The sequence below is a fragment of the Rhynchophorus ferrugineus genome, unplaced genomic scaffold (genome assembly GCF_030347505.1).
Source record: "Rhynchophorus ferrugineus isolate W39M unplaced genomic scaffold, kcgeb_rfMv2 rfM1, whole genome shotgun sequence".
NCBI lineage: Eukaryota > Metazoa > Arthropoda > Insecta > Coleoptera > Curculionidae > Rhynchophorus > Rhynchophorus ferrugineus.
In genome coordinates this window covers 69,533,976-69,548,780 of record NW_027472580.1, presented here as the reverse complement: position 1 = coordinate 69,548,780, position 14,805 = coordinate 69,533,976, and the positions used below count along the sequence as shown (strand labels likewise).

The 14,805-nt window shown below is 31.7% G+C and overlaps 1 protein-coding gene across 3 annotated transcripts; it reads right to left on the bottom strand.

The window, feature by feature from the left end:
- Positions 1-742: 742 nt before the first annotated feature.
- Positions 743-13,763, bottom strand: PAN2 (PAN2-PAN3 deadenylation complex catalytic subunit PAN2). 3 transcript variants are annotated; one of them, XM_076393829.1, is made up of 22 exons: positions 13,555-13,763; positions 13,279-13,440; positions 13,050-13,219; positions 12,875-12,995; positions 12,618-12,814; positions 12,345-12,565; positions 12,003-12,276; positions 11,850-11,946; positions 11,246-11,473; positions 10,624-10,872; positions 8,666-8,828; positions 8,453-8,604; positions 7,788-7,931; positions 7,615-7,730; positions 7,233-7,458; positions 6,977-7,182; positions 6,799-6,925; positions 6,476-6,699; positions 1,920-2,141; positions 1,752-1,861; positions 1,444-1,624; positions 1,251-1,390 (listed from the first exon to the last, which is right to left on the bottom strand). In XM_076393829.1, the coding sequence occupies exons 1-21, from the start codon at positions 13,573-13,575 to the stop codon at positions 1,458-1,460; spliced, it is 3,597 nt and encodes a 1,198-aa protein (XP_076249944.1). In that variant the 5' UTR covers positions 13,576-13,763; the 3' UTR covers positions 1,251-1,390; positions 1,444-1,457. The 3 variants fall into 3 exon arrangements, with proteins under 3 accessions (XP_076249943.1, XP_076249944.1, XP_076249945.1); XM_076393828.1 differs by having other exon boundaries at positions 743-1,624; XM_076393830.1 differs by lacking the exons at positions 1,251-1,390; positions 1,444-1,624; positions 1,752-1,861; positions 1,920-2,141 and adding an exon at positions 2,182-2,312.
- Positions 13,764-14,805: the final 1,042 nt, after the last annotated feature.

The window sequence follows — 14,805 nt, the reverse complement described above, 5'->3', positions numbered from 1 at the left end:
TCCCAATACACTTCCTTGTGGTACACCTGCTTTAAATTATTTTATTATAGAGTAAGCTTCTTCTTGTTTGACTCTAAACTTTCTGGTTGTAATGTATGGTTTTAATAGTTCGGTGTGTTGTTTTGGTAGCATTTTCTGTAGTTTATGAATAAGGCCTTCATGCCAAACCTTATCGAAAGCTTGTGCTACATCTAAAAATATAGCTGAGCATACTTTTTTTACTTTCGGAGACTTTTTCAATAATATCTGTTATTCTGTGGACCTGGTCAATTGTTGAGTGCTTGTTAATAAACCCAAACTGGTGTGTTGGTATTAGGTTTTTTCTCTCTATGATCGGTTTTATTCTTTTCGTGAGGAAACAGAAGTTTTTCAAAAACCTTAGATATTACTGGCAGCAGTGATATAGGTCTATAGGCTTTTATTTCGTTTGCTGACTTCCCAGGTTTTGGGATCATTATAATTTCCGCCATCTTCCAAATGTCTAGGATATGCTTTAATCTAAATGCTGTATTGATCAAGTTGGTGAGTTTTATAATTCCCTTTCTTGGTAGTTTTTGCAGTAATTCTCCTGTTATTAAATCGTAGCCTGGTGATTTACTGGGTTTAATGTCAGTTTTAATAACTTTGATTATTTCGGCGTGACTAATTCAATCATCGAATTTTCAGCTTCTATGTCCGGCAAATTATATTCAATATTAGTTTCGTTGGGTTTGAAAGGTTAAACCTAAATGAAACAAGGCAATTATATAAAAAATTTAATATATCACTTGAAAATTCACAAAAATACATACACCTGCCATTTAAATGTACATGGGATCCTTCCTGACTGAGTATTGCAGTTTGCTGAGTAGTATATTAATCTAACTAAACAAACTGTTACACATATACAAAATATTTCTTTTATTATAGTTTAGTTATATGATTAATATACCACTCTTATCTTGGAATAATCTATTAAATGCAGATACAAATCTGGACTGTTCGTAAGAGTGGATGTGATAAATATTATTTTCACAGTATATGAAGAAATATATTTTTAGGTGATTGGTTTATGTTCTAATACGAGTTGATAATAATCACCGGGGATGATTTTTATCACTGGTAATATTTAGAGATTCAAAGATTCCAATGTCGTCGGTTTTGATTTACATTTCTAATGATATGTACAAATAGTGTTTTGTAATTTTTGATGAAATTTTTGAAAATTATCAAAAAAACCTATCATAAAAACACTCTTTTTAGTCTACTGTTAAATACACCCACTCCCACAAATATATACATGTGTTTTTTTATGAAAATATATTAAAATTATTTGATCAATCTTGGCTCTTGTGTATATACACTCACAATTGAAATTTGTTACATATAAAAAAATTCACTAACAAAAAATCTAAAATAATTCCTTAATTATTAATTGTTTGTTTTATATCCTTTGTTTTGTACTTTAATCAGTTTCATTAATTTTCCGGTACTTTCCATTTTAGCTGCTCTCCAATATCGTATAATTCTGCTAAGGCATCACCGACCTTGTTATTCTCTTGTAGTTCTTTATACTTCTTATACAACTGCAGAGCTGCCCGTGCATCTTCAATGGAATCGTGCGTTTCTGACTGAATCTTTATACCTAAATCAGAAATAATTAAAAATGTGAGATTAATCAATGGTTTTTTTGTTATATGTGTATCAATCCAAGTTATTATATTAATCTCTTTGAAATGTTTTTTCATACGATATCATAGACTATTACAAACCTAAAAAGTGCCATGCTAAAAATCTTAGTGATACCATCCTATGATGTTTCAGGTGAAACAGCTGAACGGTATCTGCAACTTGGTGTGGGGGAACAACTAAATTTATTACCCTAGAATATAATAAATAATAGGAAACGCCATTATATAATCAACAATATAATATCTAACCTGAAATCATTTTTCAAACCGTGGCCAACGAAAATAACCCCGCTATCTTGGAGATATCTCAATTTAACATATGTCGATTTGAGCGTAGTTAAATGTTTAGAACTAAAGTTTGCATCCAAGTCTCCTGGTTTTATACCAGAGAATTTTGTCAAATAGTCCACTACCTGTTCTTGAGTTGAGATATAATCATCTATAAACGGCGTTCCTTCTCCTTGGCCTTGACTGTAAATAATAATTTTCACTTGAAATAAATATTATAAGTTATATTGCTCAACCGATATAGCCCTGGCTACGGACTGTGTATTTGAAGGAACAAGGCCATGTTGTGTATGTTTTATGTTAAAACTGAATGGTGTAATGAGTAAGATGTCCAGAGATAGAGGTTTGGTTTATCTGGAATAGATTTAAACCATCAGTGTCCTTTTGTATCACCGTTCATCAAATCTCTTCTTTCCATAAAATAAAATAGTATTTTAAAGTAAATTTAAAGTGTTTGTGTTTTAAACCCAAAAAAAATTACTATTGAATATATCACATAGATTTCATTTTATTGTAAATTTCACATCATCAATTTAGATTTTTTAGTGCCTAGGATAGCAATAATATGCTTAATATAGGCTCTAAATTACTGAGTAAAGTTCTATTGATTTTAGTTACGTCAACCTCCTGGATTTTTTAGTGACTGGACCTACAAGTCAACGTGGGCTCCGAAGCACGGTCCTTGGTATTAAGCCTATTGACTGGCGAGTGACCAACTTTAGAAATCATCCCAGAAGACATCCGGTCTTACCCAGCTTGGTTACTGGCGTCACTGGGATCATTTTCTTTGTCGGGTTTTACACTCTTACCTAGAGCAATTACTAATATTAAACAATCAGAAACATAAATTTATGACCATGCCACAGCAGGATTCGAACCTGCGATAATCGCAAAAGTAGGAGGACCGACCTGTCGCCTTTACTGACTACCAAGCCGATTTGAATTATTGAGTTCAGTCAATTATTACCCCGATAATGCCCGATGCACCCTAGGGGGCTTAATCTATGGCAATTGGTGAGGCAACACGTTCATAATACGGACGTTCTTTTTGGTTTGGAAAATAATTATGACCTGATACAGAACATAACGTCTCATTATATTGAACGTCTGGTGAAATTAGACAGCAAAAAAGCTTCAGCGATAAAACGCTGTGTAAACTGTAAAACACATCAACGAGACAACAGAATTGTGCATCAACAAGAGAAGAGAATTTACATCGATAATGAATAATTTGCATCAACATCGATAATGAAGAAAGAATTTACGACAAAACAAAATTTGCAAGGACAATGAAGAGAGAAGTTGCATCGATAACGAGCTAAACAGTTTACTGAGAAGAAGTACATATTGAAACGACATTGAAGAAAGTATTGAATTAATTGAAGAATAAACTGATTGAAGAAGTATTGTATTGAAAGCATTGAAGAAAGTATTGAATTAATGGAAGAAGCATTGTATTGAAAGCATTGAAGAAAACATTGAAATAAGAATTGTTAAAGCTCAACTAGTCTGAATTCCTGTCTATATTAGCCAAACTAGACTTTCGTTATTAGTAAGTACATGCGATCTGAATCATAATCCTTTTCCCATGAAGTATTAGTTAATATCTTTAAATGTATATATATTTTTCTTAATTATTAATTAAATAACTCGTCTTTGGGTATTAATTTACTCAAAGAAGAGAGAAATTAAATTATATATAATTTACAACCTTGTTTTTTCTACCGCATCTCAACAACCTATTTAAAGCTAGATAAACAAAATATTCAATAAAATAATCCTTTCCAGTTTCATCCAGAACAATCCAGTCTGTTGCAAAGCAGCGGATAATGAAAAATAAAAGAGAATATTAATTGAAGATAATATAACGAGAAATATAGAGTTTTGAATTTGGTTTAATTAAATTTCTTTAAAGCTTATTTATTTTATTTGGTAAAATAACTAGTTTGATAATTAATTAATTTTATGCATTAACAACCCAACAGCCTCCCGGCCTTTTTTGAAAATATATTCTAGTTTTAACAATATTTCACACAAATTATGATTAATTTATGATTATGATTGCATTTGTCATTTACTTGATATGTGAACAGATCCAAGTTCTAATGCTTTTTTACTTAGCCTGATTTGTTACAGAATAGTGAAAAATTTTGAACAATCAAATGAGAGATGTAAAGAAAGAATGAAGGGTATGCAGATATTTGTCGGCTCCGCCAGCCAGTGAACTCTACTCCAAGTGAACAAATATTATGGTGCGCAGATTATCCCATGAATCTGTGATAAACACCCTAGAACCTGAAAAGGCAGCAACATCTCAATCAACGAATTATAATACACTGATTTTTAAGTTTACATACTAAAAACTTGCAACTTCCACATGCGCAACATCCCTCATTCGGTCTCTTAACGTTGTTTGTTGTTTCCCTATCGAGGCAAATGGTCTAGCCACTTATACTGATAACAGTATGCATTTTAGTTAGGTAGAGCTAGAACATACTTATTTTTTGTTGCATTAAGTTTGAATAATAAAAGTGGTCTTTTAAAACTAATATTAGAATGTACCTTTTGCTTTGGTCTTAGATATATCAATAACCCTTATCCACGTAATAATATTCCAAACTGTCTTCCACGGAATAATATTCCAAATAGGGAGTTGGAATCTAGCATTTAAGAATAGGCGTTTTATAGACTTTAAATAAAGATGCATTATCAATAGTTCAGAACATCAAATCCGACAATCTTTATATACAGCCGCCACAAATGCTATTTTACCCATTAGTATTATTTTATTTATTAATATTTAAACATATTAAAACCTGTAAAAATTGAATTTTCAATACCGAACAAACACTTGTGGTAGATTATGGAGATGCTGCTACCAGTACCCAGTTTGAGTTTAATATAGTATTTTATAAGTGACTCTAGAGTTAATGATAACAAATCTCGAACTGTTACAAACGTTCGAATATAACCTGAAAAAGATGGTTTTATGTTCAGTAAACAACCGCGCATTAAATAAATGCTGGCCGTAAAAGGAGTAACAGAAGTTTTTCGGGCCGGAAGCATCAATTGCCAGGAAATTTTCAAGTATCAGTAAGAAGATCGTGTATGTATTTAATGAATAATACAAGCGAATGCAACGATGAACTGTTTGTAGGTACTCCCGAAAAGAAGAACTTGCGATTTGACTCTGCTAGTTTTATACAACGTGTCCAAAACTCACGCTACCATTTTGATTGCCTATAACTTTGCTCAAAGAAAAGATAAGTTTGGTTTTCATAAAAAGTTTATTTGGTCTTTTTCAAGGTAAGACATTTTTCATGACATCCTGCAGCATCTGAGGCAATTTTTTTAAATTTCGTGCTGAATACTGACTGTAAGATGTTGAATCGTTTGAGGCTTATTCACATAAACTTTTGATTAAAAAAAAACCACAAGAAAAAGTCTGGTGCTGTTAAATCCGGATATGGGAGCCACGTAAAATCGTCACTTTGCGAAATTAGTCTTCGTGAAAAAAACCTCATTCAATAATTGAATTGTAGAACGAGCTGTGTGCTGTGGCCCCGTCTCACTGAAACAACATGTCCTCTAGTCCTTGCTCTTCCATTTCAGGAACAATAAAATTTCGAATCATGTCTTGGTATCGTTCAGCAATAACCGCAACACCTTGGTCATTTTCAAAAAAATAGGGACGAATGATGTTTCCACCATGAATACCATAGTTGTTTTTAATAGATGCAATGATGTTTCATGAATTAATTGAGAAGAAAATGGGCTTCATAGCTCATTATCAATTTAGACAAAAAATCTTCAGTTTTACCAGACAGCCTGGATTGTATTACTGTACTCAACTCGTTGATCAGGACCTCTCGGTGGCAGTTTTTGAACTAATTGAATTTTGTACGGGAATATTTTCAAATAATTTTGCAAAATTCGCCTTAAACTGCGTGCAGAAATGTGTAACTGGGAACCACGTCTCCGAATTGATGTATCTGGAAACTCTGCAACACTATCGCGCACCAGAGCTACATTTTCAGCGTTGAGATGTCCGTTGTATTCCAGAACGAGTCCTGTCTGCTGTCATACGCGAAATTGAACCAAACGTCACCAATAACAAGATTGCGCGCAATCAAAATTGTAGCGGGGCTTTTGCCTCACCTATTATTTACACAAACAACTGATGCTATTAATAATCAACGTAATCCGGGTTATCACTCAATTCAGCCAGATCTATGCGATAGAGTCACTGAAAATTGATCCACTCGAATTCGTGCCACCGTGAGAGATCGAAGCGGACATGTTATACATCATAAATAATGATATAAAGGAACTTTTCACATAAAAACAGGTGACGTTAATACCTCACGCAAAGCTTTCATTCCATTTCAACATTGACTAACCATTATTGGAAAATACTATATGAGAACAATTATTTACTGTACAATCGATCTAAACGTCAATAATAAATAAATAAACCGTTTTGAGGATTCTTTTCTTGCACACTCAAAATTACATACCCCCTAATACAAGTTATTCTTGCAACAGACATTTGCGAAGGCTTAATAGTTGACATTTTGCCGTCGCTTCGGAGTTCGGCTTCTTCCTGATTCAGTGTAACAAACTCAGCGTCCATGGCGACAAGATCTCCTGCCTCGACAATTTCGTTTTCATGTAGAGGAGTAAATGTAATCCCTTTGGTACCACCAGATCTTGCAATGCAATTATCCTCCGTAAAAACTTCCTAAAATTACACATCTTTTAAAGTATCTTTGATTTTCATATAAACTATAAAAAAATAGATAGCACATATTGAAGTAGATACAAAACAAAAAAAAATTACCCTCGATAGTGGCTGATATATATCTGTTTTCGAATTAGTTAGTTCCATGGAGGAATAATACAATACACAAGGGATTTTCCAATCTAAACTAAACCATACAGCTTCTTGAGCTGGCACTGGACATATACTACGAAATCAAAATAATAAAAATATAATCATTTACTTAAATGAAACTTACCTAAAATCATTAAACAAATACCACTTATTGTCGCTGGTTTCTTTATTTTTCAAATATTGACTGGGTACTTTTATTAATGCAACTAAATTTTTTTTATCTGATTGGCCTTGATCATGAATGAAACAAACTACAGCGCTTAACTCATATTCTTTACTCTCTTGAGTGAGAGTACTTGATGTAGTCTCATCATCCGAATTATTTTTTTGCTATAAAAATATGTTGCTATAATAATATTAACTATAATCACAAACCTTACATTATCAAGAGGTAACTTTGTGATATCCAACTTTTCATTGTTTAGGGTCATTTTAATCCCATGCGGAAGCCAGTTATTACTGCAATACGGATTATTTGTTGGAATTGGGGGTGGTGTATTGTCGAAACTGTGCCTAAATCGACATCCTGGTCTAGAACAGTGGTCTCCATATCTACATGGTTTTGAGGATGGTGTATTTGTAGGTGTTGTAGATGGTGTAGGCGATCTATAATGTATTAAACTCATTAGAACTCTTTCACCATTGATGTAAGTCAAATTCAATATGTAATATGTGTAACCTTTCTTCCAAAAATATCATAATTACTATATATAATAAGTATAAAAAAAAACAATATAGATGTGACATATTTCTTATACCTACTTGCCAATATCTGCATTTAATAGTTTGGCTACAACTTTGTCCATCTGGGTCTGCCAGAATTGCTTGTGTTGTGGAATATCTAAACCAGTATTGATGGATAACACTTTTGGTAAAGACTAAAGATATATAGTTAATTAGCAAACAGTTGATAAATAACAATGAATAACCTATACCTGTGTAACTCTACATTGGGATGTAGGTGTAAATCGTCCACAATTATCACACCAAGCTGGTGTTGAATGTTGAGGACAGAGAGATCTATTTAATATGTCACAAAATGACCATTCATCTCGTTCTGGTTCATTAGTGGGATACACCTAAAGTTTATCTCAGTTAATTAAATCCATTATGGAAGACAAAACAGTATAAATATAATTTCAACAATTAAAAATTTCAGCTATCAATTCATATAATAAAATTAATTATTCCTCTAATTAACACTAAAATTTATATGAAGGATAAAACATTATTTAGTATGCATAAACATATATTTTAATCACGTCAATACATTGCAGTTTTTAGGGATTGTGAGCTTTATATGGGCTCTATAACACGGATCTCACCCTCAATTAACAGTCTTTTGAGGTATAAATTTTTAAGTCTACTTTATGAACATTTAATAATTTCCTCATTAAAAAAAATCATAAGGTCAAAGCTGATTTTTCTCACTTATCCAATATCGGGAATAGGAAATTTAATAAACTAAATTGAAGAGAAATTTCTCCAGACTCCAACTTTTTAAAAAGAACATTGCCTTTTCTATTCTTAAATTCTATTTTTTAAATGATATTGAAAGAAAAATTGTAGCATAAAAATATTGCATATATTGTATAATTACCAAATTGCAGGCAAGCAAAACAGTTTCTTTTCGAAGTTCACTTGTGCATTTAATACAGGAGTATTTGTGTAATAATTTTGAACCAAATAAATTGCTTATTTCAGATACATCCTCGCTCCTTTCTTCTTCAAGTCCATTTGATAATTCGGCAGCTGCGCAAAAATATATGATTAAAATGTAGCCAATTTTCGCTTAATATTTAATCAACGTTACCTGATTGCTTTCGTTCATGTTTTGTTTTCTCATTTGTAATAGCTGGGAAGTCGACTTCTTTGTAGATAAATGATTTGGACGGTTTGCCTTTCTTTTCCTCGTTCCGTTTTCTAGTTTCATTGAGTTCGACGTGCATTTGATGGAGAATGAATCGGTTCCAACTCTAATATAAAAACAAATTGAATTATTTGAAAATTTGATTTAAAAAATATTGTGTAGAATAAAAGCATTTAATAAATATTTGGAGAAAAGTAATTTTTATTTTGCCTAATATGTGGTTTTAAGGTCATATCAAGCAATACATATTCAATGAAGCAATACTATAGCACCTTTGAAAGGTAACAATCTATAAATCATCCTAAATATAAAGGTACAGTCATTTGTTGGCTCAGGAATAGTTAAATCCAGAAGTTAATTTTCGTCATATTTTCCTACGGAAAAGAGAAAAATAGAGCACAGGCTTATCGAAAATTGTATGGTGTTTGAGTGTTTAAGTGAATACCTGTATTGGAATTGCTTTGCGAGTTCTTTTTAAGAAAATTTCGTTGTTAAAAATGAATCTCGGCCAAACATCAATGATTGAAAAAGGTACGGAAATCAATATCCACCATAAAACAGTTTTAAATCCATTTATATAACACTGAATACCAGTAGAAAGTCGATATTTATATTCTACAATAATTAAGAGTTAAATATGTAATAGAGCTGGTTTCCATTTATGCATTGAGGCTAAAACAAAATGAAATCGAGCCATCAGCGAAAAAAATCATAGTTGACCCCATAGAAGGTTATGCAGTCTATGGTGGGGTTGGAAATGAATTGTATATCATGAGCTGCTCGAACCTGATCAAACCATCACTTCGACTCTCTACTGTCAACTAAAATGATTGAAGCAAGCCAATAAAAAAAAGGCCAGAACTGATCAATAGGAAAGGAATAGGAAGTTGTTTTCCTTCCCGACAATGTTATGATACTTTCAATCTAAGACCCAATACACGTCATAAATAATATTGAATGTACTGCCAAACTCAGTTTGTAAAAACGTAAAATTTGTTTTAAGCTTTTTGCTCATTTTACCAATTAGCAGTACCTTACTTAAAAATAGACAGAATGCTGGCTGATGAGTCGGAACATGTAATGGAATCAGTCTATAAAATTCGATTTGTGTTGGTACTGGTCTAGACTATTGTCAAATGTCCACAAAATTTTTCAAAACATTAGTGATAATAACAGTTATGGACCGGCAAACGTAAACCAATATTCGAAGTTGATGCGGCAACATTGCGATGTTGTGACGTCATAAATTTGTTGATGTGCGTTGGCTGTTTTACTGGAAGGACTACATATAGTTATCAAAATGTATAACGTCAGCCCGCTGCATTAGAATTTTGAATTACAAGATTTGCCGGTTTGTAACCTCTAAACATTATCACTGATGTTTTGGAAAAATTTGCAGACACTTGACGTTTGATTTGTCGAATAGTATAAATACAAATCAAATTTAGAGACCGATTAAATTACATGTTCCAACGGATCAGACAGCATTCTATTTCTTTTTACCTAATAAAATGATTTTTACCTGATAAAATGATAAAATCTACTCCGAGTTTAAAACGAATATTATAAAATAAATTGGCAATATATGTGCATTGCCTGTTTTATTGGAAGGACTATAGATCACACATCCTTTGAGGCTGGCTGTGAAGTTTTGGTATATTTACCTCTGTAAACCTCTCTAAGCTTCAAGAGCTAGCTTAAAAAAATACACCTTACAATTACAATACACAACAGAGCATTTAGTTTATTTTTTCGCCCAGAAATCTCAGATATTCTATTATGGCGGAATTATGGTTTTATATAATTACTGTTTCAAAGTTAAATTAATAAGTTTGCTGTGATAAAGAAAAATAGAAAAAACGAAATTACTTTTCCCCAGCCTATTATTAATAAATACTTACTTGTATAAGCGAGCTTAAGTCGATTTTTTGCTTAGCCTCTGGAGCAAGGTCGCTCAGAATTAGACCTAGTGCCGAAGCCTCGGGTACAGTTCTGAAGGCTCTTAGAAAATTACCTGGTTGACATGGCTGGCTTGGTGGACTGTTTGCCAGCATATGAAAGAGAAAGCTAAGCTCACAGGACAAGCAAAATTCTTTTGAGCATATATGTGATAATAACGCTGCCCTGAGAGGTTCAATGTAGTATAGCACCTAAAACAAATTTAAATGGACGTATAATTTTTCAATAAAATCCCCTTTCAAAACATATTGTTTTATATTTGAACTCTTGTATTATTTGATTTTGTGTAATATATTTACTAATTGTATAAAACATCTTTATTAAAGGCATTTAATGAAATATATTTTGTATATAATACAATTATGAATTCTACTTTAAATAACGGCATTATTTTTTTATTTCAGAAGTTAATAAAAGTTTTAATTTTATTTATATCCGTTCAAATTTATGTATTCGACTTTCTTACTATTTATGAAGCTTAGTTTTTATTTAAGATTAAGACATTAATTGTTTGCATTCTAAATATTCAATCAGTTTATTTCATCATATGATATAGGCAAATACCTGTATGAGAGCATTGCAATATGCATTGGGTAATATAGATTCCAGACCAGCCAATCCTGTCTTATTATAGTTATCAAATTGAAACTCGTCCTGACCCATTTTGTTATATTTTACATCGACTTTTCGATAGCGTTTTGGAATTGCTATAAAATTGTTGTCATTCTCTTGGTGTTGGGGGCTTCTGTGATGCGCACTTGTATGACCGTTTTCACCATAATCATATGTAACCTGTAAAGACATAGTCTTAAAACCAGACCGTTTAATGTGAAGAAAACTTTGAGGTATCAAGCGAGGAGACCGACAAAAATAAATCAACTAAATTCGAAACATGGATAATAAACGAGAATAATGAAAAGGAGAGTAAAAGTATAGTGTTTTATATTATTTTATTTAACACCATAAAACATTCCAAAATTAAAACGCAATATTTCTAAGAAGCACTGCTTTACCTTTAACAACGTACATAGCAAAAAAACATGTCATTCTTATAAACTACATTATATGTATTTTAATAGTGAAAATAAGTCAGTTCTCAATATATATGCCTCGCAATTACCATCATTTATTATGTAAAATAAACAGTTTGTAACTTATCATATCTCACTTGGTTTCGACGATTTAATTTAGGATTTGGCGCATAACCTATAGGCCCTTTCATCTTCATTTTACGTAAAATGTCAGGATCTATTGCAACAGGTTTCCTGTAATAAAAGAAAAAAAAAGGATTTGCAGTGGATTAAATTATTTTAAACAATACCTATAACCATACTGGATGAGCTGAGGCGGCCAATCAGATGCTAGTGGTACATCAGGAGGTAAATAGGGCATAGGAACTGATGATAAAGGTGTATTATAATCATCAACACTGAAACTAGGGTAAGATGTTACAACATCAGGGAACTCTGTTGGACGCGAGTAGTTGTTAAATATTGGATCTTCAGAAGTGGCAAACAAATGCAACTGTCCTCCACTATCTCCAAAGGCTACAGCTTGAGCCGATGAGCTTATGTCAAAAGCAAGTGTCATGGAACCTAATACACAATTTTTATTAAATATTATGAAATATATTATTACTAATATGTATTAAAAGATATGTTACCTGGGCACTCCACTTGCATCAGACACAGCTTAGGCTCGGCCAGGGCAATAGTATCAAGTAATTGTACCTGTCCACCAACAGATACAACTGCTAACTTCGATGATATTGAGGGCATAAACTTCAAATATATTGGATCTATCACAGTTTGCATAGGAGAAACAGCTCTTAACATTCTTAGGTCATATGCCATTAAAAATCTATCCACAGCCAGATTACCTAATCTAATTGTTCAGTTATTTCAGAATATTGATTTTCTTATATGTTAATACATACCTACTACTAAATCCACAAGTAACTAAAAGGTTTCCTTGAACATCAAAATCACTTAAACTGCCATTGTGTGATTCAAGAGTATGCTCTAATTTTAAACTATTGGGATCTCTTAGTTCAATAGAACCCGATGGATTACCACAACAAACAAATCTTGAATGTGGCCTCAGCATAACAGTAGAAGAATCCTTAACATTGATCTAAATAAAATTCACATAACATAGTCACTATTTTTTAAGATATATAAATTATGCTTTTACCACTTGAGTTTCCTTACAAATCTGCAAATTGAAGTCAATTAATTTCTCTTTATGTCCACCTATTAAAATTCTAGAATTAGACATTGGTAATAAACATTGCATTTCTGTCATATTCATTGACCTAAAATAACATACATATTTCCATTTTAAGGTTCATATAAAATTAATACTATACATATGGGTAAAGACAGGTATGCCTCTACGAATTTGGCATCTAAGGCTGCTAGCAGTTAAAGCCAATAAACAATCATCTATAGGTAGGATCTGTCTTACTTCTTCAACAGCATGAACTTGAAATGATGTGTATTTTGACATGGATCCAGTATAGTATGAAGTCACATGACCCTAAACGATATATAAATAATTTATTTATTATATTACCGAGATTTATAAATACAACATACTCCTTGATTGCCCATCCATAGCAATTCTTCCACTTTATCAAAAGCTACTGTTGATACGCCAAATCTGTCACCACCATCGGCCAAAATACATTGTGTTTGCACATATTCAGTATTAAAACCTACTAAACCAGAAGGTGGCTCAGATGGGGTAACTACAGCGAGCTAAAAATCATCATAATAATTAAAAATTATATTTACTGCAAAAATTAATATAATAAAATGTGCTACTTTTGTCTTTAACCTAAATTCGCTACCGCTTTTAAAATAAGAACTTACTCCTGTATTATCAAAATACATTTTTATGGGTAATATTAAAATAAACGATATTAATATGTAAAAGAATACTAAAACATGTTTTTTCTTGTGCTTTTTTATGTTAAGATTTTGTTATGAATTTATATCACATTTAGAGTTTTGTTAAGCTTGTTTTGACGAGGGAAAATGACTTTAGTGACAATAGGAAAACAGTAAACAGCTGTTACTCCAACAAGTGAGTGCTGCCATCTTTTAGTCATAAGTTACATATTGAAGTCATTTGTTCAAAACAAAATTTTTGATCAATTTGATTTTAAATATTATTTGAATTATTTTCAAATGAGATACTCATTTAGTAGGAATTGAATTATCATCAATTTAGTTTGCGCAGTCATTCTAAGATGGCACCACTGAGAATTTAATGTATTTTGATGAATTTAAAAAAATATATTTTAGTCTCCTTTTTACCAACTAGAGTATATTTTGACCGGGGGGCTTAAACGGCGTTCTGTACTCTGTATTAGTCATCAGTCATCCAGTGCAGCTACCGGCTATGTTGTCCTATTATAGATTAATCATAACTCTATAAACATTATGCATTAATAAAATTGATGAAAACAGTATATTTAAAAATGTTGTATCTTATTTTACATTTCTAAATAAATGGCTCATCATCAAGTATTAATTACTCCCTGTTTTTTTTAAATATAGGTGACTTGGTAAGCAGATGTTCTGGCGCAGGGTTGGTTCGGTTAGTGCAGATGTCTTGCACCTGTGCGATAAACCAGGAATATTTTTTACACCTGTGAGCCGAAAATCATCGATGCAAAATAAGGTGGATCGCTCAATTGACAATTTGCATAATAGATCTAAGTATTATATATATTTTTATAAAAATACATATTTTTTATAAACTTTATTCATTTTTAAAGTAAACATTTAAGCCAACGGTGACGTTGCTTGAGGGTTACAACGATTAAATAATTCTTACTAAGCACATAGCCTGCATTTGATAAAATATTTTTAACAAAAAAAAATTATCCGACTTCAAAAAATAAATAAGGAACTCCCTAAAAATTACAAAATAATCAAAATAACTAAGATTTTTAACAGGAAAACAAATTTTTAAAATAAAATATGTACATAATCGTTGTAATAACTAATAAATAAAAATACATAAAAATCATATTTAAATTATGTAGTTCACGTATTTTATATTCTACTATATACACACAATTTAGCTTAATACCTACCTAAACCTATTTATCTATT